This window comes from Pristiophorus japonicus, chromosome 3, assembly GCF_044704955.1.
Source record: "Pristiophorus japonicus isolate sPriJap1 chromosome 3, sPriJap1.hap1, whole genome shotgun sequence".
NCBI lineage: Eukaryota > Metazoa > Chordata > Chondrichthyes > Pristiophoridae > Pristiophorus > Pristiophorus japonicus.
In genome coordinates, this window is record NC_091979.1 from 7,769,171 (window position 1) to 7,796,221 (window position 27,051).

The window sequence follows — 27,051 nt, forward strand, 5'->3', positions numbered from 1 at the left end:
TGCACTCACTCAATAGCAAGAACGTCCTTCCTCAGACTAGGAGACCAAAACTGAACACAATATTCCAGGTGAGGCCTCACTAAGGCCCTGTACAACTGCAGTAAGACCTCCCTGCTTCTATATTCAAATCCCCTAGCTATGAAGGCCAACATACCATTTGCCTTCTTTGCCGCCTGCTCTACCTGCATGCCCACTTTCAGTGACTGATGAACCATGACACCCAGGTCTCGTAGCACCTCCCCTTTTCCTAGCCTGCCACCATTCAGATAATATTCTGCCTTCATGTTTTTGCCCCCAAAATGGATAACCTCACATTTATCCACATTATATTGCATCTGCCATGTATTTGCCCACTCATCTAACCTGTCCAAGTCACCCTGCAGCCTCTTAGCATCCTCCTCACAGCTCACACCGCCACCCAGTATAGTGTCATCTGCAAACTTGGAGATATTGAGCCCTGACGCACTCCACTCGTCACTGCCTGTCATTCTGAAAAGGATCCGTTTATCCCGACTCTCTGCTTCCTGTCTGCCAACCAGTTCCCCATCCACGTCAGTATATTACCCCCAATACCATGTGCTTTGATTTTTCACAACAATCTCTTGTGCGGGACCTTGTCAAAAGCCTTCTGAAAGTCCAAATATACCACATCCACTGGTTCTCCCTTGTCCACTCTGCTAGTTACATCCTCAAAAAATTGCAGAAGATTCGTCAAGCATGATTTCCCTTTCATAAATCCATGCTGACTTGATCCGATCCTGTCACCGCTTTCCAAATGCGTTGCTATTTCGTCCTTCATAATCGATTCCAACGTTTTCCCCACTACTGATGTCAAGCTAACCGGTCTATAATTACCCGTTTTCTCTCTCCCTCCCTTTTTAAAAAGTGGTGTTACATTAGCTACCCTCCAGTCCATGGGAACTGATCCAGAGTCGATAGACTGTTGGAAAATGATCACCAATGCATTCACTATTTCTAGGGCCACTTCCTTGAGCACTCTGGGATGCAAACTATCAGGCCCCGGAGATTTATCGGCCTTCAATCCCATCAATTTCCCTAACACAATTTCCTGCCTAACAAGGATATCCTTCAGTTCCTCCTTCTCACTAGACCCACTGTCCCCTAGTACCTTCGGAAGGATATTTGTATCTTCCTTCGTGAAGACAGAACCGAAGTATTGGTTCAATTATTCTGCCATTTCTTTGTTCCCCATTATAAATTCACCTGAATCCGACTGCAAGGGATCTACATTTGTCTTTACTAATCTTTTTCTCTTCACATATTTATAGAAGCTTTTGCAGTCAGTTTTTATATTCCCTGCAAGCTTCCTCTCGTACTCTATTTTCCCCCTCTTAATTAAACCCTTAGTCCTCCTCTGTTGAATTCTAAATTTCTCCCAGTCCTCAGGTTTGTTGCTTTTTCCAGCCAATTTATATGCCTCTCCCTTGGCTTTATCACTATCCTTAATTTCCTTTGTTAGCCATGGTTGAGCCACCTTCCCAGTTTTATTTTTACTCCAGACAGGGATATACATTTGCTGAAGTTGATCCATGTGATCTTTAAATGTTTGCCTTTGCTTATCCACCGTCAAACCTTTTAGTATCATTTGCCAGTCTATTCTAGCCAATTCACGCCTCTTACCGTCGAAGTTACCTTTCCTTAAGTTCAGGACCCTAGGGCCCAAGTTTCCACACGATAAAAATCGGGGGCCCCTCCGAGCTGAGCACCCGTTTTTCGCGCCTAAAACGGCGCCGGAAAAAAAACGCGCAATTCTGGAGCGCCCTGCAGCTCCTTGTCTGTTTGGCGCGGCGCCCAGGGGGGGCGGAGCCTACACTCGCGCCGATTTTGGAAGTGGGATGGGGCGGGTACCAATTAAATTAGTTTTTTCCTGCCGACAACGCTGCGCGTGCGCGTTGGAGCGTTCGCACACGCGCAGTGTGAAGGAAACATTGGCACTCGGCCATTTGTTCTTTGTAGCTGTTTATTTTTGAACATTTTTTTAATAAAAGCACATTGCCATCAGCACTGAGAAGGCTGCAGGAAGCCTCAGAAAGTTGAGGCAGCCGTTTCCCTCCCCCTCCCCGCCCGCCGTCGGGAACAAACGGCTCCCCCCCCCCCCCGCGGGAACGAACGGCTTTCTCCCCCCCCCCCCCCCCCCCCCGCGCGGGAACTAACGGCTTTCTCCTCTCCTCCCCCCCCCGCGGGAACGAACGGCTTTCTCCTCTCTCTCTCCCCCCCCCCCCCCCGTGGGAACGAACAGCTTGCTCCTCCCCCCCCCCCCCCCCCCGCGGGAACGGACGGCTTGCTCCTCCCCCCCCCCCCCGGGAACGAACGGCTTTCTCCCCCCCCCCCCCCCCCCCCCACGCGGGAACGAACGTCTGCAGCATTCTCCCTGCCTGAAGCACTTTCACACAGGTAGGAAGATGGTTTATTTAATCTTTTCTTTGCTTATAAATGTTTATTCAGGTTGGATTTATTTGTATAATATTTGTAGAAGTATAAATTAGGATTTATTGTAGAATTTAATGACTTCCCCCCCTCCCCCCCCCCCCTCGTTCTGGACGCCTAATTTGTAACCTGCACCAGATTTTTTAATGTGTAGAACAGGTTTTTTCAGTTCGACAAAAATCTTCACTTGCTCCATTCTAACTTAGTTTGGAGTACGTTTTCACTGTGGAAACTTTGAAATCAGGCGTCAGTGGCCGGACACGCCCCCTTTTGAAGAAAAAATTCTGTTCCAAAGTAGAACTGTTCTACCTGACTAGAACTGCAGAAAAAAAAATGTGGAGAATTGCGATTTCTAAAATAGTCCGTTCTCCACCAGTTGCTCCTAAAAATCAGGCGCAAATCATGTGGAAACTTGGGCCCCTAGTTTCCGAATTAACTTTGTCATTCTCTATCTTAATAAGGAATTCTACCATATTATGGTCACTTTTCCCCAAGGGGCCTCGCACAGTAAGATTGCTAATTAGTCCCTTCTCATTACACAATACCCATTCAGGATGGCCAGCTCCCTGGTTGGTTCCTCGACATATTGGTCTAGAAAACTATTCCTAATACATAGAAACATAGAAAATAGGTGCAGGAGTAGGCCATTCGGCCCTTCGAGCCTGCACCGCCATTCAATGAGTTCATGGCTGAACATGCAACTTCAGTACCCCATTCATGCTTTCTCGCCATACCCTTTGATTCCCCCTAGTAGTAAGGACTACATCGAACTGCTTTTTGAATATATTTCGTAAATTGGCCTCAACAACTTTCTGTGGTAGAGAATTCCACAGGTTCACCACTCTCTGGGTGAAGAAGTTTCTCCTCATCTCGGTCCTAAATGGCTTACCCCTTATCCTTAGACTGTGACCTCTGGTTCTGGACTTCCCCAACATTGGGAACATTCTTCCTGCATCTAACCTGTCAAAACCCGTCAGAATTTTAAACGTTTCTATGAGGTCCCCTCTCATTCTTCTGAACTCCAGTGAATACAAGCCCAGTTGATCCAGTCTTTCTTGATATGTCAGTCCCGCCATCCCGGGAATCAGTCTGGTGAACCTTCGCTGCACTCCCTCAATAGCAAGAATGTCCTTCCTCAAGTTAGGAGACCAAAACTGTACACAATACTCCAGGTGTGGCCTCACCAAGGCCCTGTACAACTGTAGTAACACATCCCTGTCCCTGTACTCAAATCCCCTCGCTGTGAAGACCAACATGCCATTTGCCTTCTTAACCGCCTGCTGTACCTGCATGCCAACCTTTAATGACTGATGTACCATGGCACCCAGGTCTCGTTGCACCTCCCCTTTTCCTAATCTGTCACCATTCAGATAATAGTCTGTCTCTCTGTTTTTACCACCAAAGTGGATAACCTCACATTTATCCACATTATACTTCATCTGCCATGCATTTGCCCACTCACCTAACCTATCCAAGTCACTCTGCAGCCTCATAGCATCCTCCTCACAGCTCACACTACCACCCAGGAGGGGGCCATCCCGCAGCTTAAGAGTGTGCAGACGCAACATGGATTCATGAAAGGGAAATCATGTTTAACTAATTTACTGGAATTCTTTGAGGATATAACGAGCGTGGTGGATAGAGGTGTACCGATGGATGTGGTGTATTTAAATTTCCAAAAGGCATTCGATAAGGTGCCACACAAAAGATTACTGCAGAAGATAAAAGTACGCGGAGTCAGAGGAAATGCATTAGTATGGATAGAGAATTGGCTGGTTAACAGAAAGCAGAGAGTCGGGATAAATGGGTCCTTTTCGGGTTGGAAATCGGTGGTTAGTGGTGTGCCACAGAGATCGGTGCTGGGACCACAACTGTTTACAATATACATAGATGACCTGGAAGAGGGGACAGAGTGTAGTGTAACAAAATTTGCAGATGACACAAAGATTAGTGGGAAAGTGGATTGTGTAGAGGACACAGAGAGGCTGCAAAGAGATTTAGATAGGTTACGCAAATGGGCTAAGGTTTGGCAGATGGAATACAATGTTGGAAAATGTGAGGTCATCCACCTTGGAAAAAAAAACAGTAAAAGGGAATATTATTTGAATGGGGAAAAATTACAACATGCTGTGGTGCAGACGGACCTGGGGGTCCTTGTGCATGAATCCCAAAAAGTTAGTTTGCAGGTGCAGCAGGTAATCAGGAAGGCGAATGGAATGTTGGCCTTCATTGCGAGAGGGGTGGAGTACAAAAGCAGGGAGGTCCTGCTGCAACTGTACAGGGTATTGGTGAGGTCGCACCTGGAGTACTGCGTGCAGTTTTGGTCACCTTACTTAAGGAAGGATATACTAGCCTTGGAGGGGGTACAGAGACGATTCACTAGGCTGATTCCGGAGATGAGGGGGATTACCTTATGATGATAGATTGAATAGACTGGGTCTTTACTCGCTGGGTTCAGAAGGATGAGGGGTGATCTTATAGAAACATTTAAAATAATGAAAAGGGATAGACAAGATAGAGGCAGAGAGGTTGTTTCCACTGGTCGGGGAGACTAGAACTAGGGGGCACAGCCTCAAAATACGGGGGAGTCAATTTAAAACCGAGTTGAGAAGGAATTTTTTCTCCCAGAGGGTAGTGAATCTGTGGAATTCTCTGCCCAAGGAAGCAGTTGAGGCTAGCTCATTGAATGTATTCAAATCACAGATAGATAGATTTTTAACCAATAAGGGAATTAAGGGTTATGGGGAGCGGGCGGGTAAGTGGAGCTGAGTCCACAGCCAGATCAGCCATGATCTTTTTGAATGGGGGAGCAGGCTCGAGGGGCTAGATGGCCTACTCCTGTTCCTAATTCTTATGTTCTTATGTAGGCAGAGGAGATGGGTGACAGCCAGACAGACAAAAGAGGACCAGGCAGGTAGGACAGGAGTCCTACAGGAAGGTAAATCAGTGTCCGAGCAGTGGGAGGCATTCAAGGAGGAGATTCTGAGGGTTCGGAGCAAGTATATTCCCTTAAAGAAAAAGGGTGGGACTAACAAATCTAGAGCCTCTGGATGTCAAGGGACATACAGGGTAGGATAAAGAAAAAAGGGAGGCTTACGACAGATACCGAGGGCTCAATACTGCAGAAATCCTAGAGTATAGAAAGTGCAAGGGTGAAATTAAAAAGGAAATTAGGAAAGCAAAGAGAGAGCATGAAAACATTTTGGCAAGTGAAATCAAGGAAAACCCAAAGATGTTTTATAAATACATTAAGAACAAGAGGATCCGATCAACTATGATCTTATTAAATGGCGGAGCAGGCTCGAGGGGCCAAATGGTCGACTCCTGCTCCTATTTCTTATGTTCTGATTTCTTATGTTCTTAGGATAACTGAAGAGTAGTGCCTATTAGAGACCATAAAGGTATTGTGCGTGTGGAGGCGGAAGACGTGGGTGTGGTTCATAGTGAACACTTTCCATCTGTTTTCACAAAAGAGAAGGGCGATGCAGACATTGAAATCAGGGAGGGGTGAGTGTGAAATATTAGATGAAATAAACATAGTGGAAGAGGAAGTATTAAGGGGTTTAGCAGCTTCAAAAGTGGATAAATTCCAAGGCGCGGATGAAATGTATCTTAGGCCGTTAAGAGAAGCAAAAGAGGAAATAACAGAGGCTCTAACTATCATTTTCCAATCTTTTCTGCCTTCAGGTGTGGTGCTGGAGAACTGCTAACATTGCACCTTTGTTTAAAAAGGGTGAAAGGGACAGACCGAGTAATTACAGGCCAGTCAGCCTAACCTTGGTGGTGGGAAAATTATTGAAGAAAATTCTGAGGGACAGGATAAATCTTCATTTAGAAAGACACGGATTAAGCAAGGACAGTCAGCATGGATTTGTTAAGGGAAGGCCGTGTCTGAATCACTTGATTGAATATTTTGAAGAGGTAACAAGGAGGGTCGATGAGGGTAGTGTGTTTGATGTAGTGTATATGGATTTTGGCAAGGCTTTTGATAAGGTCCCACATGGCAGACTGGTCACTAAAGTAAAAGCCCATGGGATCCAAGGCAAAGTGGCAAGTTAGATCCTAAATTGGCTCAGAGGCAGGAAGCAAAGGGTAATGGTTGATGGATGTTTTTGTGTATAGGAAGGCTGTTTCCAGCAGGGGCCCGCAGGGCTTAGTACAAGGTCAATATATCAACGATTCAGACTTGAATGTCGGGGGTATGATTAAGAAGTTTGCAGATGATACAAAAATTGGCTGTGTGGTTGATAATGAAGAAGAAAGCTGCGGACTGCAGGAAACATAGAAAATAGGTGCAGGAGTAGGCCATTCGGCCCTTCGAGCCTGCACCACCATTCAATAAGATCATGACTGATCATTCCCTCAGTACCCCTTTCCCGCATTCTCTCCATACCCCTTGATCTGCGGCAGGGAATTCCACAGGTTAACAACTCTCTGAGTGAAGAAGTTTCTCCTCATCTCAGTCCTAAATGGCCTACCCCTTATCCTAAGACTGTGTCCCCTGGTTCTGGACTTCCCCAACATCGGGAACATTCTTCCCGCATCTAACCTGTCCAGTCCCGTCAAAATTTTATACGTTTCTATGAGATCCCCTCTCATCCTTCCAAACTCCAGTGAATAAAGGCCCAGTTGATCCAGTCTCTCCTCATATGTCAGTCCAGCCATCACTGGAATCAGTCTGGTGAACCTTCGCTGCAGTTCCTCAATAGCAAGAACGTCCTTCCTCAGATTAGGAGACCAAAACTGAACACAATATTCCAGGCGAGGCCTCACCAAGGCCCTGTACAAGTGAAGTAAGACCTCACTGCTCCTATACTCAAATCTCCTAGCTATGAAGGCCAACAAACCATTTGCCTTCTTCACCGCCTGCTGTACCTGCATGCTAACTTTCAATGACTGATGAACCATGACACCCAGGTCTCATTGCATCTCCCCTTTTCCTAATCTGTCGCCATTCAGATAATATTCTGCCTTTGTGTTTTTGCCCCTAAAATGGATAACCTCACATTTATCCACATTATATTGCATCTGCCATGCATTTGCCCACTCACCTAACCTGTCCAAGTCACCCTGCAGCCTCTTAGTCCTCCTCACAGCTCACACTGCCACCCAGTTCAGTGTCATCTGCAAACTTGGAGATATTACACTCAATTCCTTCATCTAAATCGTTAATGTATATTGTAAAGAGCTGGGCATAGAATACAAGAGCAGGAGGGTTATGCTTGAACTTAGTTCGGCCACAGCTAGAGTATTGTATGCAGTTCTGGTCACCACATTACAGGAAAGATGTGATTGCACGAGAGAGGGTACAGAGGAGATTTATGAGGATGTTGTCTGGACTGGAGAATTTTAGCTATTAGGAAAGATTGTATAGGCTGGGTTTGTTTTCCTTGGAACAGAGGAGGCTGAGGGGAGACTTTATTGAGGTGTATAAAATTATGAGGGGCCTAGATAAGAGTGAATAGGAAGGACCTTTTTCTCTCAGCAGAGGGACCAACAACCAGGGAGCATAGATTTAAAGCAATTGATTGGAGATTTACAGGGGATTTGAGGGGAAATTATTTCACCCAGAGGGTGGTGAGGATCTGGAACTCACTGCCTGAAAGGGTGGTAGAGGCAGAAACCCTCACCACATTTAAAAAGTACTTGGATGTGCACTTGAAGTGCCGTAACCTACAGGGCTACGGACCAAGAGCTGGAAAGCGTGATTGGGTTGGATAGCTTTGCCGAAATGGCCTTCCGTGCTGTAAATTTCTATAATTCTGTGAAGAGATATATGCTTACACCATCTGCAGCTTGTAAGATAGAAGAGATTGTGGGATGAGGGGGAAGTGGGATATGAGAGGGAGGTTTAGGGTTAGGATACAGTCACCTTCAATAGTTTCAGCCCCGCCGTTGGCCAGCAGTGCCCGTTCCAATAATGGCCAGCACCTCTCAGGGGGTTAGGACATGCAGGCACATTTTCCCCTTTAGATTGGCTCCAGCTTTCTCTGGTTGTTCGCCACATTGTCCTGCAAAGAGATGGAAGTGTGCCAGTGAGTGTTGTGGAATTTGGTTGGACGATGTGGCTGTCATTGTTGAATACCTGGCAGTGTGTCCAAGCTGTGAGATGTAGGTGTAAGGTTTGCATCAGTGCGAAGTGTGTGAGGGTGCAGTTGAGCACATGAATGTTAGGAAAGAATCCTGATTGATAGAGATTGTTGATCGGTGAGTGATTGGGGTGTGATGAATTGTGGAGTGGCTGAGGCTAATGATGCATTTGGTAGGATATGGCATTTGAAGATGCATTCAATGACCTTGACCATTCATGTGAGGTCATTGAACTTCTTGCACCACTGCATCGAAGTCCTCAGGATTAAACTCCTGGCATTGACCTGCATAGCTGTCTGCTTCCACTGCCTTTTGACCATGTGTCTGGAAGGCTCCTGGCTCTCTGCAGATACATGATATCTCTCCTCCTTTCCACCTCCTCCACAAGGCCAGTAGTGCAGCGTTGGAAAATCTTGGAGCACGCTCTCTCCCATGTGGTGGCATTCTTTACTTTTTCTCAGGTCAGATTCACTTCCTGCACAATTTCCAACACCTGTTCCAACCACAGTGCACCTCCCCTTTTAAAGGTGCAGGCTGGCTTTAAGCAGTGCAGGATAGCTTGAAGAAGCGCTCGAAAGTTACAATTTTGGGCCTTCAACTGTTTTCGGGGGTATCCAATTTAGCCATCCCCTTGTTTAACAGATCTTTCAACACACCAGCCAGCTCTATTATTAGGTTATAGCAAGTTTGTTGCCCTAACAAACAACATTTTGTGCAAAATTGTGAAGTTGTTCAGGTACTTGATCTGCACTGAGATTTTCACAATTGATTTGATCTTTTCTTGATTCTATTCCTTTTGTTTCTTTTTGGAGATATTAGTTTTGTGGGGGCATTTTTAGAAAGATAGTTTTTTTTAGAAAACTGGTTGAAACAGCATAGATTATTGCTTATATTAGTAATTCACTCATAATATTGCTTATATTAGTAATTCACCCGACATTGAAAATCCTCCATCATATTATTTTAAAGCTCAACTACATTGTATTGATTGTTTAGGCTGGGTATTTGATTCACATAACCACTACTCTTATGATTTAAAAAAAATTCATTCATGGGATGTGGGCATCGCTGGCAAGGCCAACATTTATGCCCATCCCTAATTGCCCTTGAGAAGGTGGCGGCGAGCCACGTCCTTGAACTGCTGCAGTCCGTGTGGTGAAGGTACTTCTACAGTGTTAGAAACATAGAAATCTACAGCGCAGAAGGAGGCCATTTTGGCCCATCGTGTCCGCGCCGGCCGACAAATACCCACATGGCCCTCGGTCAGCAGCCCTGAAGGTTACATATAAACCTATGAACAATGAACAATGGCGGAAAGGTAAAGAGCATCCAGCCCAACCAGTCCGTCCCAGACAACTGCGACACCCCTTGCACCAAAACATTCTACACTCTACCCCAACCGGAGCCATGTGATCTCCTGGGAGAGGCAAAAACCAGATTAAAAACCCAGGCCAATTGGGGAAAAATAATCTGGGAAAATTCCTCTCCGGCCCATCCAGGCGATCAAAACTAGTCCAGGAGATCACACTGGCCGTATTCGATTCGCTGTAGTACTTACCATCGTATCTGCACCAGCCAACAAGAGGTTATCCAGTCTAATCTCACTTACCAGCTCCAGGTCCATAACCCTGCAGGTTTCGGCATTTCAAGTGCCCATCCAAGCACCATTTAAATGTGGTGAGGGTTTCTGCATCCACCACCCTTCCAGGTAGTGAATTCCAGACCCCCACAACCCTCCGCGTGAAGAAGCCTACTCTCAAATCCCCTCTGAACCTTCCACCAACCACCTGAAAACTATGCCCCCTCATAACTGACCCCTCCACCAAGGGAAATAGGCCCTTGCTATCCACTATATCCTGGCCCCTCAAAATGTTGTACACCTCAATGAGGTCTCCTCTCAGCCTCCTCTGTTCCAATGAGAACAAATCCAGCCTATCCAATCTGTGCTCATAGCTAAGATTCTCCATTCCAGGCAGCATCCTAGTAAATCTCCTCCACACCCTCTCTAGTGCAATCACGTCCTTCCTATAATACGGTGACCAGAACTGCACACAGTACTCTAGCTGTGGCCTAACCAAACTATTGTACAATTTAAGCATTCTATATCTCGGCCAATAAAGGCACATATTCCGTATGCCTTCTTAATCATCTTATCTACCTGGCCTGCTACTTTCAGGGATCTGTGGACAAACACTCCAAGGTCCCTTTGTTCATCTGTGTTATATATGTAAACTTGTATATACTCTGTACAGCCACCAGAGGGCTCATCCCCTAGAGTCCCAAGGGATCCCATAATCCCTTGGGAGCACAGGTATTTAAGGAGGCCTCACAGGTTGGAGAGGCACTCTGGAGACCTGCAATAAAAGACTAAGGTCACACTTTACTTTGAGTTCAGTGTTCAGTCTGACTCTTTCTCCATACATAACAATCCGCACTTCTATGTGGCCTACCATTTAATGTTTATACCCTTTCCTTATTAGCACTCCCAAAGTTCTCTGAATTAAATTCCATTTGCCACTGCTCTGCCCACCTGACCAGTAGATTGATATCCTCCTGCAGCCCATGAATTTCCTCTTCATTATCAACCACACAGCCAATTTTAGTGTCATCTGCAAACTCAATCTCAATCATACTCTCAAATATCAAATCTAGATCATTGATGTATACCATAAAAATCAAGGGACTCCACTGGAAACATCCTTCCAGTCACAAAAACATCCATCAACCATTACCCTTTGCTTCCTACCTCCAAGCCAATTTTGGATCCAACTTGCCACTTTTCCCTTCGTGATTAGTCTACCATGTGGGACCTTATCAAAAGCTTTGCTAAAGTCCATATACACTACATCGTACGCACAACCCTCATCGATCCTGTTGATTACCTCCCCAAAAAATTCAATCAGGTTAGTCAAGCACGATCATCCCCTTAATAAATCCATGCTGACTGTCCCTAATTAATCCTTGACTTTCCAAATGTAGATTATCCTGTGTTTCAGGATTTTTTCCAATAATTTTCCCACCACTGAGGTTAGGCTGACAGGCCTGTAATTACTCGGCCTATCCCTTTCTCATTTCTTAAACAAGGATACCACATTAGCAGTCCTCCAATCCTCTGGCACCATGCACAAATCCAGAGGACTGGAAAATGATGGTCAAGGCTTCTGTTATTTCCTCTTTAACTTCGCTCAATAGCCTGGGATTCATTTCATCCGGGCCTGGGGACTTATGTATTTCAAAGCTGCTAAACCTTTAATACCTCCTCTCTCACTATGTTGTTAGGGAGGGAGTTCCAAGATTTTGACCTAGTGATGATGAAGGAATAGCAAAATATTTCCAAGTTGGGATGGTGTGTGACTTGGTGGGGAACTTGGAGGTGGTGGTGCACTCATGCACCTGCTGTTCTTGTTGTCATGCATCCTACATGGCTACTGTTGGTTCTATCACAAGGTGTGCCACCAGAGGGCACAGCAGTGGGAGACTTGTAGGTTACCTGTACAGGTGTGCCCTGGCCTAGTATAAAAGGCAGGCCACCGGGTGTGATCCTCACTCTGGAGTTATCAAATAAAGGACTAAGGTCACTAAAGTTCAAGTACAACACATTGCCTCGTGGAGTCATTATTAGAGTATCCAAGGACATAACACTTGTCCTTCTAGGTGGTAGAGGTTGCGGGTTTGGGAGGTGCTGCCAAAGAAGCCTTGGCGAGTTGCTGCAGTGCATCTTGTAGATGGTACACACTGCAGCCACTCCATTCACAATCCTGACTTAGTGTCTTGTAGATGGTGGAAAAGCTTTGGGGAGTCAGAAGGTGAGACATTTGCCGCAGAATACCCAGACACTGACCTGCTCTTGTTGCGACAGTATTTTTGAGGCTGGTCCGGTTAAGTTTCTGGTCAATGGTGACCCCCCCAGGATGTTGATGGTGGGGGATTAGATGATAGTAATGCCGTTGAATGTCATGGGACTCTTGCTTGTTGGTTGAGCGGTGAGAAATTGCTTCTGATCTGCAGCCTTACTTGAGGCTCATACATTTAGTAGCCCTATTCTCTAGGTCTGTAATATGGTTTAAATTAAATAACTTGTTTCACCCAAATTCTCCATACACTTCTTCAACACTTTTAAGAACAGGATCACATCAGTTCATGGTCTTTTTTTCTCAATGAAAACAGCATGGTTCTGCATCCACAACTTACAGCCTTAATTCCTGCAAGCTTCCCTTTTGCTCTTCTCTGAATCCTCTCCAATATATCAGTCATTTTAAGGGTAAGATGCCCAGAATGGTGCACAAGTATTCTAAACATGGCTTTACTCGGGAGCTATACAGGGTTACAATAACCAGTTTTGACATTTCAATTGCCTGAAGGTGCATCCAAGTACTTGTTTAGCTTTATTTCTAACAGTTTCACATTGAACATACTCAGTGAATGGTTAATAGTATCATCCAAATGCTGGCGGAAGAATTATGGATAAACAGCTACAAGAGGCTCCAAACATTGATTCAAGAAATACCAACATCAGCTGTTGTGACTAGCATCTCAGCACCCATTTGAGAAGAATTGGGATCTAGTTGATTTTCAAGAGAGGATATTTGCTGGCTTCTCAAATCAACCAACTGCAGTAGATAGTGCTAGGCATAGCTTTATTTAAAGCCTACAAGCTGCCGTCAGGACAAGACAAGACACAGTCCTTACACACCTACATTACTTATTTTTTTGACTTCTTTGCTGAGAAGTGAGATTCCTTAGGCTCATCACACAGGTGGAGCCTGAAGGTTCTTTCCTATCCAATGTTGCCATTTCTCCCTTCAGATGATTTTAAAATATTTCAAGCACTGATGTCCATTGATAGCACCAATTGAAAAATTCAGTGAGCACTGACAAATTCATGTTCAAATTCAACTTGCATTTATAGTACGCTCTTCATGTGCAGAAAATGCACCAGAGTATTTTACATTACGGTGGAAAGAGATGCAGTAGACACTAAGCATGGGAAAAGGAGAGAGAATTGGAAAGGGGGCTGAAATTGCCCTCTGCCCCAACGAGGCACACCTTCCGTTTTTTTAACTGTTCTGCGGCGGACAATCTGGGGAAATTCAGCTCTGTTTTTTTTCGGAGCGGGGCGAATGTGGGGTCGCCAGCGGGGCAGAAGTGCGGGCGGGTCGGAACGGTTACAACATCCCTCCCCATCAGTTAAAGGGAAGGGCCGCTGCGAATCCTGCAGCCACGTTAGTGGCACCTACTGGGCCACCAGGCAGGGTTTTGGCCGGGCCAGCAACCCGGTACCCAAGAAGGGGTGCCAAGCTGCCTGGAGGCGGCCTGGCCGAACCCGCGGCCACCATTGTCAGGCTGACCTGGCAGTCGACCGACAAGTAAAATAAAATGGTGGCCACGGCAGTGCGCCCTCCCCTTTAAGGGCGGGTGTGCCGTCAAGCCAGAAGAAGCTTCCTGCTGGGGAAAGCTGTCGGGGGTACTGAGCGGTGGCCAATCCATTCCTGAGGGGCAATGTCCCATGTGGGGCGGAAAGGGGGTCGCCGTCAGTCGGTAAGGGGTCGCCGCTTGCCCAATGGGGCTGAAAGACGGCCGGGGCGGTCCCATTCACTGCTCCAAAAAGAAAGGAGGGCAATTTTCAAAATGGCGGCCCCTCTGCACCAACCGAGCAGTGAATCCTTAGCGGCCTGTGGCTGCCTCTTTGAGGCGATCACGGCTCTTATAGAAAGGGGCAATTTCAGCCCCTAGGTTGGGAAACAATAGGCATGATCAAAGACAGAGGTTTTATGATAGTTTTTGAAAGCATGACGGGAGGTAGCAAGGTGAAGGGAATTCCAAAGGCATAGGAACAGAAGTAGGCAATTCAGCCCCGAGAGCGTATTCTGCCCATGATCAGTATATCAACTCCATTTACCTCCCATTGCTCCAAATCACTCGAGCGCCAAACAAAAATCTAGCAATCACAGTCTTGGGCAAGGGCATAACGGCAAAATAAGTGGCTACCAAGGGTAGATCAAAGGAGGGAAGCGATGAGGAGACGTCCAATATTAGAGGAGCACAGGTGTGCATGCAGGAATGTAAAGCAGTAGGAAATAACTAAGGTAAGGTGAGGCAAGGTCGTGGAGTGATTTGAGAACAAGGATCAGAATTTTGAAATCAACAGGCTGGGACATGGAAGCAGGTTGAGCTTGAAAAGGACAGGAGTGATGGGGGTATGGGACTTGGGTTTGGTAAGGATGTGGGCTGTGGCCTGTGGTTGAGTGGAGGTGTTTGTAGGGTTGATGTAGATCAAATCAGAGGGCAAAGGAGAAGTCAAGCCTTAAGCTGATGAATATATCAGTTATAACCCTTCACAGTCAGAAAAGCCTTATGGCATTTTAAATATATTTCAAAGCCCAGAAATTATTTGTTTAAGGCAATGTTTTGATCAGTGTTCAAAAAATAAGAATGTTCAAATAACGCAGCAGTAATTTATTTTCTGTGGGCAGCTCGTGTCATAATAAGGGCAAATCATAGAAACACATCGTGTTCACGCCGGCCGACAAAGAGCCGCATGGCCCTTGGTCAGCAGTCCTGAAGGTTACATATAAACCTATGAACAATGATGGAAAGGAAAAGAGCACCCAGCCCAACCAGTCCATCTCACACAACTGCGACACCCCTTATATGAAACATTCTGCACTCCAACTCAACCGGAGCCATGTGATCTCCTGGGAGAGGCAAAAACCAGATAAAAACCCAGGCCAATTTAGGGGAAAAAAATCTGGGAAAATTTCTCTCCGACTCAGCGAGGCGATCGAAACTAGTCCAGGAGATCACCCTGGCTGTATTCGATTCCCTGCAGTACTTACCATTAATACTGCATCGGCCAACAAAAAGTCATCCAGTCTAATCCCAATTACCAGCTCGAGGTCCGTATCCCTGCAGGTTACGGCACTTCAAGTGCCCATCCAACCATCTCTTAAAAGTGGTGAGGGTTTCTGCATCCACCACTTTTCCGGGCAGCAAGTTCCTGATCCCCACAACCCTCTGCGTAAAGAAGCTCCCCTCAAATCTTCTAAACCTTCCATCACCCACCTTAAAACAATGCCCCCTTGTAATAGACCCCTCTACCAATGGAAATAGGCCCATTCACGAAATGGGCGGAAGCCTTCCCATGTCGAACAGCCACTGCCCTGGGAACAGCTAGGAACCTGGTCAGAGAAGTGTTCCCCCGATGGGGACTACCACAATACGTGGAGTCCGACAAAGGGAGTCACTTCACCGGGCAGGTGATGCAGGGGACCTTTAAGGTACTCGGCATCAAAGTATGTCCAGACCCCTCAATATTTTGTACACCTCAATGAGGTCTCTTCTCAGCCTCCTCTGTTCCAATGAGAACAAATCCAGCCTATCCAATCTGTGCTCATAACTAAGATTCTCCATTCCAGGCAGCATCCTAGCAAATTTCCTCTGCACCCTCTCTACTGCAATCACGTCCTTCCTATAATACCGTGACCAAAACTGTACTCCAGCTGTGACCTAACCAAAGTATTATACAATTTAAGCATAACCTCTCTGCTCTTATAAAGACAAGCATTCCGTATACCTTCTTAACCACCTTATCCACCTGGCCTGCCACTTTCAGGGATCTGTGGACAAGCACTCCAAGGTCACTTTGTTCATCTACACTATTAAATGGCCTACCGCTTAATGTGTATACCCTTTCCTTATTAGCCCTCCCAAAGTGCATTACTTCACACTTCTCTGAATTAAATTCCATTTGCCACTGCTCTGCCCACCCGACCAGTAGATTGATATCCCCCTGCAGCCCATGACTTTCCTCTTCATTATCAACCACACAGCCAATTTTAGTATCATCTGCAAACTTCTTAATCATACTCCCTATATTCAAAACTAAATCGTTGATATATGCCACAAAAAGCAAGGGACCCAGTACTGAGCCCTGCGGAACCCCACTGGAAACATCCTTCCAGTCACAAAAACATCCATCAACCATTACCCTTTGCTTCCTATCTCAAAGCCAATTTTGGATCCAATTTGCCACCTTGCCTTGGATACCATGGGCTTTAACCTTCTTGACCAGTCTACCATGTGGGACCTTATCAAAAGCTTTGCTAAAGTCCATATACACTACATCGTACGCACTACCCTCATCGACCCTCTTGGTTACCCTGTCAAAAAATTCAATCAGCTTAGTCAAACACAATCTTTAACAAATCTGTGCTGACTGTCCCTAATTAATTCTTGCCTTTCCAAATGTAGATTTATCCTGTCTTTCAGGATTTTTTCCAATAATTTTCCCACCACTGAGGTTAGGCTGACAGGCCTGTAATTACTCGGCCTATCCCTTTCTCCCTTCTTAAACAAGGGTACTACATTAGCAGTCCTCCAATCCTCCGGCACCATGCCCAGATCCAAAGAGGACTGGAAAATGATGGTCAAGGCCTCTGCTATTTCCTCTTTTACTTTGCTCAACAGCCTGGGATGCATTTCATCCGGGCCTGGGGACTTATCCACTTTCAAAGCTGCTAAACCCTTTAATACTTCCTTTCTCACTATATTTATTTCATCCAGAATATCACACTCCTCCTCGCTGTGGTGGGAAACCTGGAAGTACCTGCAACAGGCACTATAAAAGGCTGACCACCACACCTGAGAGGCACTCTGGAGCTGAACAATAAAAGACGAAGGTCACAGCAGTTAGATTTACACCAGACTGTGTGGAGTCAGATTTGTGTGCTACATACACCACATTGGCAACGAGGAAGCGGACGAACTCCACGCAACCATGGCTACTCTGGGCTCGCTAAAGGATTTTACCGTGGGCAATGATTGGGAGGCCTTTACGGAAAGGCTCGAGTACTACTTCACAGCAAACGACCTGACGGAGGACAGGGACGCAATGAGAGATAAGCGTAAGGCGATATTGCTCTCCAGTGTGGAGATGAGGTTTACTGTCTCGTCAGGGATTTGCTGGCACCCGGGAGCGCCAGGGACAAGTCATACGAGGAGCTGACTGAACTCATTCGTGACCAGTTGAAACCGAAGGAGAGCATCCTCATGGCCAGATACAAATTTTACCATCACTGCAGATCTGAGGGCCAGGATGTCACCAAATATGCTGCGGACCTCAGGAGACTCGCGGCGCCGTGTGATTTTGGCACACACCTTGACGAGGCGTTACGGGACGTTTTCGTTATGGGGATTGGCCACGAGGGCCTCCTTCACAAGCTGTTAGCCATGGAACCCACAGTCACCCTGACAAAGGCCATCACCATCACATATGACCTCGACTTGCAGCACCAAGCAAATAATCCACAGTCTCGAACCCGGCAGGCACTGTCCACAGGATAGCGCCCACCACGGACAAAATTGCAGAACGTAGCTCTGCCCGGGGCAGAGAGCACGGTCCTCGGGATCCTGGAACTCAAGAGTCCGCTGAGGGGGGCCAATCAAGCAGCACTATGCTGGCGTTGTGGAGGAAGCCATGGGGCTCACCAGTCCAGATTTACGGAGTACACGTGCAATACCTGCCACACGAAAGGCCACCTTCAGCGTATGTGTAAAAGAAATCGGACTCACTATGAGGCTGAGGAGATGGGGAATGAACCACCATCCAGCAAGGAGCAGGCAGAAGATGATGTGGTGTTGGGACTTTACACGTGTACCAACGATTCGCCCCCAGTAATAAGAGAAGTAAAAATCAACGGAGTCCCTGTGAGTATGGAAGTGGACACAGGCTCGGGTCCGTCGTTGATGAGTCGGAGAACTTTTGATAAACTGTGGATTAACCCAGCTGCACGACCCAAGCTAGTCCCGGTCACGGCGAAGCTGTGTACCTACTCCAGGGAACTAATACCTGTTCTTGGCAGAGCGATGGTGCAGGTATCCCACGGGGACGAGACGCACGGTTTACCTCTGTGGGTCATTGCAGGCGATGGGCCGACGCTCCTTAGCCTGAGGTGGATGGGGACGGTCCATGGGAGCTGGGAAGACTTCACCACTCCACAGGCTGCTGCTCCCCGGGGTGCTGCCGTGCCCCGGGTCCCCAGAGAGCAGCGCCGACCGAGCTGGAGCTGCAGCCTCAATCCACCCACAGGCAAGCAGAGCAAGCCCCAGCCCCGGACCTCACACAGATATCCTGCAGCCTCAGCCCCCACAGGCAAGCAGCCCTGCAGAGAGGGGCCTAGTGGGAGGGGGGTGAGCCGGCGGGGTGCGAGGGATCCAGGATGGCCGGCGGATCGGAGGGGCCCACGCAGAGGGAGAATCGGGCGGCGGCAGCAGTTGGAGGTCGGCAGCCATGGCGGCCGCCGCGGGGGAGGCAGCAAGTGCGGCCACTGGAGAGACCACGAGTGCCGCAGGAGAGGCGGCTACGGTGGCCGCCGGAGAAGCAACGACGACGGCCGCAGGAGAGGCGGCAAGTCAGGTGGCAGCGGAAGGGAGCGGAGGCTGCTACGGCAGAGGGCATCCGGAGCAGCGGAGAACAAGATGGTGGCGGCCTCGGTCCAGAGCATCAAAGATGGCGGCACCCAAGGAGAAGCCTCGTGGAATCCTCCTGCATCAAAGATGGCGCCTTAAAAAGGAAATGCATCCGGGAGTCTTAAAAGGACCTTACCATGAGGTGGTCCCCACAAAGGACTTCTGTAAGGCAGAGCGAGTCTAAAATGAGCTATGTTAATGTGAGATGGCGAACTTATAATAAGAATTAATTTTTTAATGCTGAATGGCCACTGTATTTGTGTAAAATAATGGATATGAAGTACAATTAATGATAAGGGCTAACAAGGAAATCAGGGATCCGTTACCAGTCAATAACTAGTTAATGTACCAGATAACATGTACCATACTAACACACTGTCTATGCCTACCTGCCTTCCGTTGGACAAGTGTGATGTTATGTATTGATGTATGTATCGTCGTCCTGCGTCCTGGTGGGGGGGGGGAAGGTGATGTTATGTATTGATGTGTGTATCGTCCTGGTACCTTAAATGTAATGTAAGCACAATGCTACACCACAGAGGGCGCTGTGGTGGGAAACCTGGAAGTACCTGCAACAGGCACTCTGGAGCTGAACAATAAAGGACGACGGTCACAGCAGTTAGATTTACACCAGACTGTTTGGAGTCAGTGATTTGTGTGCTACATACACCACATACATTGCTACTTTTCTTTGTGAAAACAGATGCAAAGTATTCATTAAGAACCTTAAAAACATCTTCTACCTCCACACAAAGATTACCCTCATGGTCTCCAATAGGCCCTACCCTTTCTTTAGTTACCCTCTTACTTAGACGAGGGGATTAAATGTAGTATCTCCAAATTTGCGGATGATACTAAGTTGGGTGGCAGTGTGAGCTGCGAAGAGGATGCTATGAGGCTGCAGAGTGACTTGAATAGGTTAGGTGAATGGGCAAATGCATGGCAGATGAAGTATAATGTGGATAAATGTGAGGTTATCCACTTTGGTGGTAAAAACAGAGAGACAGACTATTATCTGAATGGTGACAGATTCGGGAAAGGGGAGGTGCAACGAGACCTGGGTGTCATGGTACATCAGTCATTGAAGGTTGGCATGCAGGTACAGCAGGTGGTTAAGAAAGCAAATGGCATGTTGGCTTTCATAGCGAGGAAATTTGAATACAGGGGCAGGGAGGTGTTACTACAGTTGTACAGGGCCTTGGTGAGGCCACACCTGGAGTATTGTGTACAGTTTTGGTCTCCTAACTTGAGGAAGGACATTCTTGCTATTGAGGGAGTGCAGCGAAGGTTCACCAGACTGATTCCCGGGATGGTGGGACTGACATATCAAGAAAGACTGGATCAACTGGGCTTGTATTCACTGGAGTTCAGAAGAATGAGAGGGGAGCTCATAGAAATGTTTAAAATTCTGACGGGTTTCGACAGGTTAGATGCAGGAAGAATGTTCCCAATGTTGGGGAAGTCCAGAACCAGGGGTCACAGTCTAAGGATAAGGGGTAAGCCATTTAGGACCGAGATGAGGAGAAACTTCTTCACCCAGAGAGTGGTGAACCTGTGGAATTCTCTACCACAGAAAGTTGTTGAGGCCAATTTACGAAATATATTCAAAAAGCAGTTCGATGTAGTCCTTGCTACTAGGGGGATCAAGGGATATGGCGAGAAAGCAGGAATGGGGTATTGAAGTTGCATGTTCAGCCATGAATTCATTGAATGGCAGTGCAGGCTCGAAGGGCTGAATGGCCTACTCCTGCACCTATTTACTATGTTTCTAAATATATTTACAGAACATCTTAAGAGTTTTCCTTAATTTTGCTAGCCAAGAATTTCTTGTGCTCTCTCTTAGGTTTCCTAATATCCTTTTTAGTTTTGCCTTTTAATTTTCTATATTCCTCTAAAGATTCTATAGTATTTAGCTGTTGGTATATGACATAAGCGTCCCTTTTTTTCCTTTATCCTCCCCTGTAAGTCCCTCGACATCCAGGGGGCTCTAGAATTATTATTCCCAACCTTTTTCTTTAAGGGCACATGTTTGGCCTGCGCCTTCCGGATCTCCTCCTTGATTTCCTCCCTCCATTCCGACACTGATTTACCCACAAGTAACTGTTCCAGTCCATTATGGCCAAATCACTCCTTAACTTAGCAAAATTAGCTTTTTCCCAATTCGGGACTTTTATTCCAGGCCTATCCTTGTCCTTATCCATAACCAACTTGAATCTGACTGAATTATGGTCACTGGCACCCAAGTGCTCTCCCACTAATACCCCTTCAATCTGCCCAGCTTCATTCCCCAAAACTAAATCCAAGACCGCCCCCTCTCGCGTTGGGCTAGCTACATACTGACTAAAAAAGTGACATATGACATATGTCATAATGTCAAATACATCTCAAAATGGGCAATAGCTCATTGATTTCCCATAAATAGCACACTGAATGATATGTGCAGGATTCTAAATTTATTGAATATTAATTTTCATATCTAAAATAATTAACAATACGAAGGGTTAAGGAGTGACTTGCCTTCCTTAATTCTTCAAAATCTTTTTCAGCTTCCTTTCTTAGTTGAATTTCTTTTTCTAATCTGCAATAAGAAGTATAAGGTTAGAATTTGCTGAACTGGATTACTGTGCATGACTTCTTGTTTTGCAAAAACTGCTTACACAAGTTCTGTTTTGATATTTTGGATCTGACAAACTCATGTTATTAAAACAATATGCAGTGTTCAGCCCCAGAGGAGAGTGCAGTTTTGGTGGGTGGTATTTTGGCACTTGTAGCTAATCAGGTAACACTGGCACTTGATCATCCTAGCACATACAGTATTCAGAAAGACTTGGCAAGCTGCGACTACGGTATATCTGAAGAACCATCCAGCATAATAGTTAGTCAAACATTCATATATTGCTGTAACACTATAAGGAGCTTGCTGGCACAGCTTCCTTTGGAGCAGCATTATGTTTGCCAAAGTGAGGTAATTTCATTGCTTTCTGTAGATACATGAATTCTAGAGCACCTCTTGGACACCCTGACCTGCCTGGCATATCAATATAGGTCCTCTTCTCTGAACACGTTAGCTCCGAGGTATCAAACTGAGGCCAGGAAAGATGATGGGGGCAAAAAAAATGATGAAATAAGTGGAACTGGCATAAAGGCTTGTGAAAGCCTAAGTGCCAGCAGAAAAAAAAACGAAAATTAAAATGGCACAGAAATGATCTAAAACACTTACCAATCAAGTACAGGATCCATCCAGTGTAGTAGGCCAGCTTCTCCGAGCAGGCTTTGGACTTGGCTTAGAAATCATGGAAATTTACAGCACAGAAGGAGGCCATTTCGGCCCATCGTGTCCGCACCGGCCGAAAAAGAGCTATCCAGCCTAATCCCACTTTCCAGCTCTTGGTCGGTATCCCTGTAGGTTACGGCATTTCAGGTGCACATCCAAGTATCTTTTAACTGTGGTGAGATTTTCTACCTCTACCACCCTTTCAGGCAGTGAGTTCCAGACCCCCACAACCCTCTGTGTGAAGAAATTTCCCCTCCTATCTCCTCTAAAGACAGTGTCTTAACTGATAAGGGAGTAAAGGGTTATGGGGGGCAGGCAGGGAAGTGGACCTGAGACCATGATCGGATCAGCCATGATTGTGTTAAATGGCGGAGCAGGCTCGAGGGGCCAAATGGCCTACTCCTGCTCCTATTTCTTACGTAAACCTCCTAACAATTACTTTAAATCTATGCCCCCCCTAGTTGTTGACCCCTCTTCAAGGCTTCCTTGAGGCCAGATGGCCAGGAAATGGAGTGGGATGCCTTCTACATCTCCCTTTTAATACTGAAATGCAGATCTGTCTACTTTGGATGGAAGCAGCTAGTGCCAGCCTCTGGCCCAACTGCACATTGAACGGGGCACAACAAAGACAAAAATCAGGCGGAATCATGTTACATTACACTCGGTTTGCCTTGAAAACAGGCACAGATGGGGCAATAATGGATAATAAGATCAGACAGCCTGATCAAAACCATATCCTTTTCTATCCAGAGTTAAGTATAAATCAGAGGGAGAATCATTGTAAACCAGTTTCACACACCTTGAAATTGTTGGCTATAATATGGCATGTGTAGATAATCGTAAGCAGTTACCTCGCAATGCTCTCAGCCAGATGTGGGGCAAGAAGACAACAGTACAGCAACAACTTTCATTTATATAGCACCAAGAAACTTAACAAGGGTGTTAGCAATAAAAACATTTTTGACACCGAGCCACAAGAGATGATGTGGCCGAAATGCAGTGCCGCCAGAAAGCAAGTGGTGGTAAGGCCTTTTTTCCCCCAATTAGCGTCGCAATGTTTGCAGTGGCCATTGGATCCAAATTCCGCTTTTTGACCACAAAAAAATGTTCCAGTCTTATTCGCCCTTCAAACCTGAACATTTGCAATCTTAATTGGGGCGTTATTCCCATGGAAAATTCACCTTGGGTTGATGTGGCAGCTGCCATTGCAGCACAGGTGCGAGGGAACGAGCGTATCGGTGCTGCTTTGGAGAGTATAGCCGCGGCTCTGCAAGAGTCGGCGGAGCGTCTAAGTGCTGACATATCTGGTGGCTTTCAGACTGTGGCTGCCCCGAGACCTCAAGTGTTGTTTTTGCGGCTAAGTCCACCACGGGCCACAGGAGATCTTCCGGTGTGGCGCTGCAGTATCGACCTGAGCTCCCTCAGATTGGTGGTGGTGGTATTATTGTGCTGCCCCTGGTGAGTCAGGCTCCTTGGGCCAGGATATGGATGATGCATTCCCTCTGGCTTGCAGCATTCCTGCCCGCAGACCTGTCACTCCGCCAGTGTCTCTACGCATAGCCTTGCCCGAGCCAAGCCAGACTAAACCCTCCCAGGGCCCAAAGCTGCTCGAGGGGTTCTCGAAGGACATCTGCAGCTATCACACAGGGAAGACAGCCTTCCCACATCCATGAGTCAGCCACTGAGGCGAAGTCGCAGGTCAGGCACGCATAAGAGGGGTTATAAGGAATAGCACAAGGGTAGTAAATTAAGTTTAAATGTTGTTTTTCTGCACTGTTTATTCTGGTAGTTGTTTGGAGTTATATTGATTATGTATTAAATCTTTATTTTTCGCACCTATATCTGGACTGCTGTATAATGTGAGGTGAGCATCATCATAGACAGTCCCTTATAGTCGAGGATGAATTGTTTCCGTTCTAAAAGTGAATTCTCAGGTGATTGAAGAGTCCAATGTGGGAATTACAGTCTCTGTCACAGGTGGGGCAAACAGTGGTTGAGGGAAAGGGTAGGTGGGGAGCCTGGGTTGCCACACGCTCCTTCCACTGTCTGCGCTTGGTTTCTGGTTGCTCTCGGCGATGAGACTCGAGGTGCTAAGCGCTCTCCCGGATGCTCTTCCTCCACTTTGGGCAGTCTTGGGCCAGGGATTCCCAGGTGCCGGTGGGGATGTTGCACTTTATTAAGAAGGCTTTGAGCGTGTCCTTGAAGCGTGTCCTCTGGGGCTCGCTTGCCGTGTCGAGGCTCCGAAAAGAGATGTGGCCCGCCCTACGGAGTTGATCGAATGTGGTCAGTGCTTCAATGCTGGGGATGTTGGCCTGGGCGAGAACACTGACTTTGGTGCATCTGTCCTCCCAATGGATTTGCAGGATCTTGCGGAGGCAGCGTTGGTGGTACTTCTCCAGTGCTTTGATGGGTCTGCTGTATATAGTCCACGTCTCTGAGCCATCTAAGAGGACAGGTATCACTACTGCTCTGTAGACCATAAGCTTGGTGCCAGATTTGAGGTCCTGATCTTCACTCTCTTCCTCAGGCTGCGCTGGCACACTGAAGGCAGTGTTGGACCTCGTCATCGATGTCTGGCCTTGCTGACAGTAGGCTCCCAAGGAATGGAAATTGGTTCACGCTGTCCAAGGCTTCACTGTGGCTTTTGATTTCCGGGAGGGGAAGTGTGTGGCAGGGTCAGATTGGTAGAGGACCTTTATCTTACGGATGTTTAGTGTAAAGCCCATGCTTTCATACGCCTCGGTGGAGGTGCCGACGATGGCCTGGAGTTTGGCCTCCGAGTGTGCGCAAACGCAAGCGTCGTCTGCATACTGTAGTTCGATGAGAGGATGGGATTTAGCCTGGCGGCAGCGGAGCATTACAGATTCCCATTTGTTACCGCACAGAATGCTGAGCTAGGGCGGCGTTTCCAGTCTGAGCCCCTGAATTGAGATTTGTTTTCTCTGTGAATCTCGGGATCTCTATTTCTCTCTAGTTTTTCTCTTTCTCTATTCCTATTTCTCTCTCTCCCAATCTAATTTTCTCTTTCTGTTTCTCATTCCCTTTCCTAACTTCTATTTCTTTCTCCTTTCTCTTTTGCTCCATTCTCTCTCTCCCTCTCCCTTACCCTCTCTCCCGTCCGGAGCTCGCTGATCTCCCCCTGATGATCTTTTACTGGACTTTTCTGTTGCCGACTCAGTTACTGTCGCCGAGCTAAACCGGCTCCAAAATATCTGCCACTGTGCACTGGCCCCAAAAGCCGGCTTCTTAACGGTGAAAATGGGTCCGGGGGTGGAGCGCAGGGGTGCGCACTTTTACCGCGTCATTACTGCCGCAAGCCCACACCGCCACGAGAGTCAGTGAATCGCGGCCGTGGCCCACATCGCTGCAAAACCTTCCGGGCCAAATCTATGTCGGGGTGGCCAGTTGAGCCCGAAGCGTCGGCCATTCAATTTCGGGGCCGATATCAGGACAGATGACCAAAAATAGGTTTTAAGGAGCATCGTAAAGGAGGAGAGGTCGAGAGGCGGACAGGTTTAAGGAGGGAATTCCAGAGCTTAGGGCCCATGCAGCTGAAAGCACGATCGGGGCATCCGGAGCGTCAAGCCACTCCTGCACACTTTTCTCACGCAGAGCTGCAGGATTGCTGAGCTGCAGGGAGGAGAGTGTTCTTGGCTTGATAGGAAAGGCATTTGCTATCGTTTCTCAGGCTCCCGCACCTGGCATTCCCCCAGTGGCTTATTATAAATGTGTTTTTTGTTCTGGATTTAGTGCTGGTGTTTATATTTGTCGTGAAGTGAGGGCAAGGTCCACGAGTTTGGATGAAGGAAGTCAATCGAATTGTGGTTGTAAGGATGTTGGTATATTAGGAATGGGAGTGATCAATTGCTGCAGCATTTCCACTGGCAGGAGTGTGTGATTACAGCTTGACAAGTTAATATAAATGTTGGCATAGAGATTTATAATGAGCAAAGTTAACGAGAAGTGCACACAATGTACAATTTTTAATATATTACCAGTCAATCTCCTATAGTATTGCACACAATGGCTGGAATTTTTCCCTAAAAAACAGGTGGGATTGGAGCATGGGGCCAGTTAAATTGTAAAAAATGAGATTCCCGACCTGAACCCACCTCCAACCCGTCCACTTCCGATTTTAATGGAGGTCGGACAAGGGAGGCTGGCAGCCAACCCGCTCCCAGGAGGCGGTACCTTAATTTAAATATTATAGTAAGGCTGCCCGCCTTTTTTTCACCTCCATTTTGAACCTAACTGCCTGTGGACGTATTTCACACAATTCGAAAAACCCGGCAGTTAAACTGAGGATGGAATGCATCATCCAGGAGGTAAGTGGCTTTATACCTACCTCCTGGAGCCAGGTTCCCGATCTAACCCACCCCCTGTGATTGGAGACCCATCTCCATGAGGCCTCTGATCGCCTCCCCAGGCCTCCATCCCCACCATCCCCAAGGCCACACCTTGAATATTGTATACAGTTTTGGTCTCCTAATCTGAGGAAGAACAATCTTACTATTGAGGGAGTGTAGCGAAGGTTCACCAGACTGATTCACAGGATGGCAGGACTGACATATGAAGAAAGACTGGATCAACTAGGCTTATATTCACTGGAATTTAGAAGAATGAGAGTGTATCTCATAGAAACATATAAAATTCTGACAGGATTGGACAGGTTAGATGCAGGAAGAATGTTCCCGATTTTGGGGAAGTCCAGAACCAGAGGTCGCAGTCTAAGGGTAAGGAGTAAGCCATTTAGGATCGAGATGAGGAGAAAC

At 46.9% G+C, this 27,051-nt stretch overlaps 1 protein-coding gene across 2 annotated transcripts in view; it reads right to left on the reverse strand.

Annotated features, from left to right (window-relative positions):
• Positions 1 to 27,051, reverse strand: part of LOC139259650 (vimentin-like) — a 159,780-nt gene that overhangs the window by 101,546 nt on the left and 31,183 nt on the right. For both annotated transcript variants that reach the window (XM_070875165.1, XM_070875164.1), the window contains exon 2: positions 21,523 to 21,583. In XM_070875165.1, the coding sequence (XP_070731266.1) occupies positions 21,523 to 21,583 (61 nt within the window). The remainder of the gene's footprint in view (positions 1 to 21,522; positions 21,584 to 27,051) is intronic.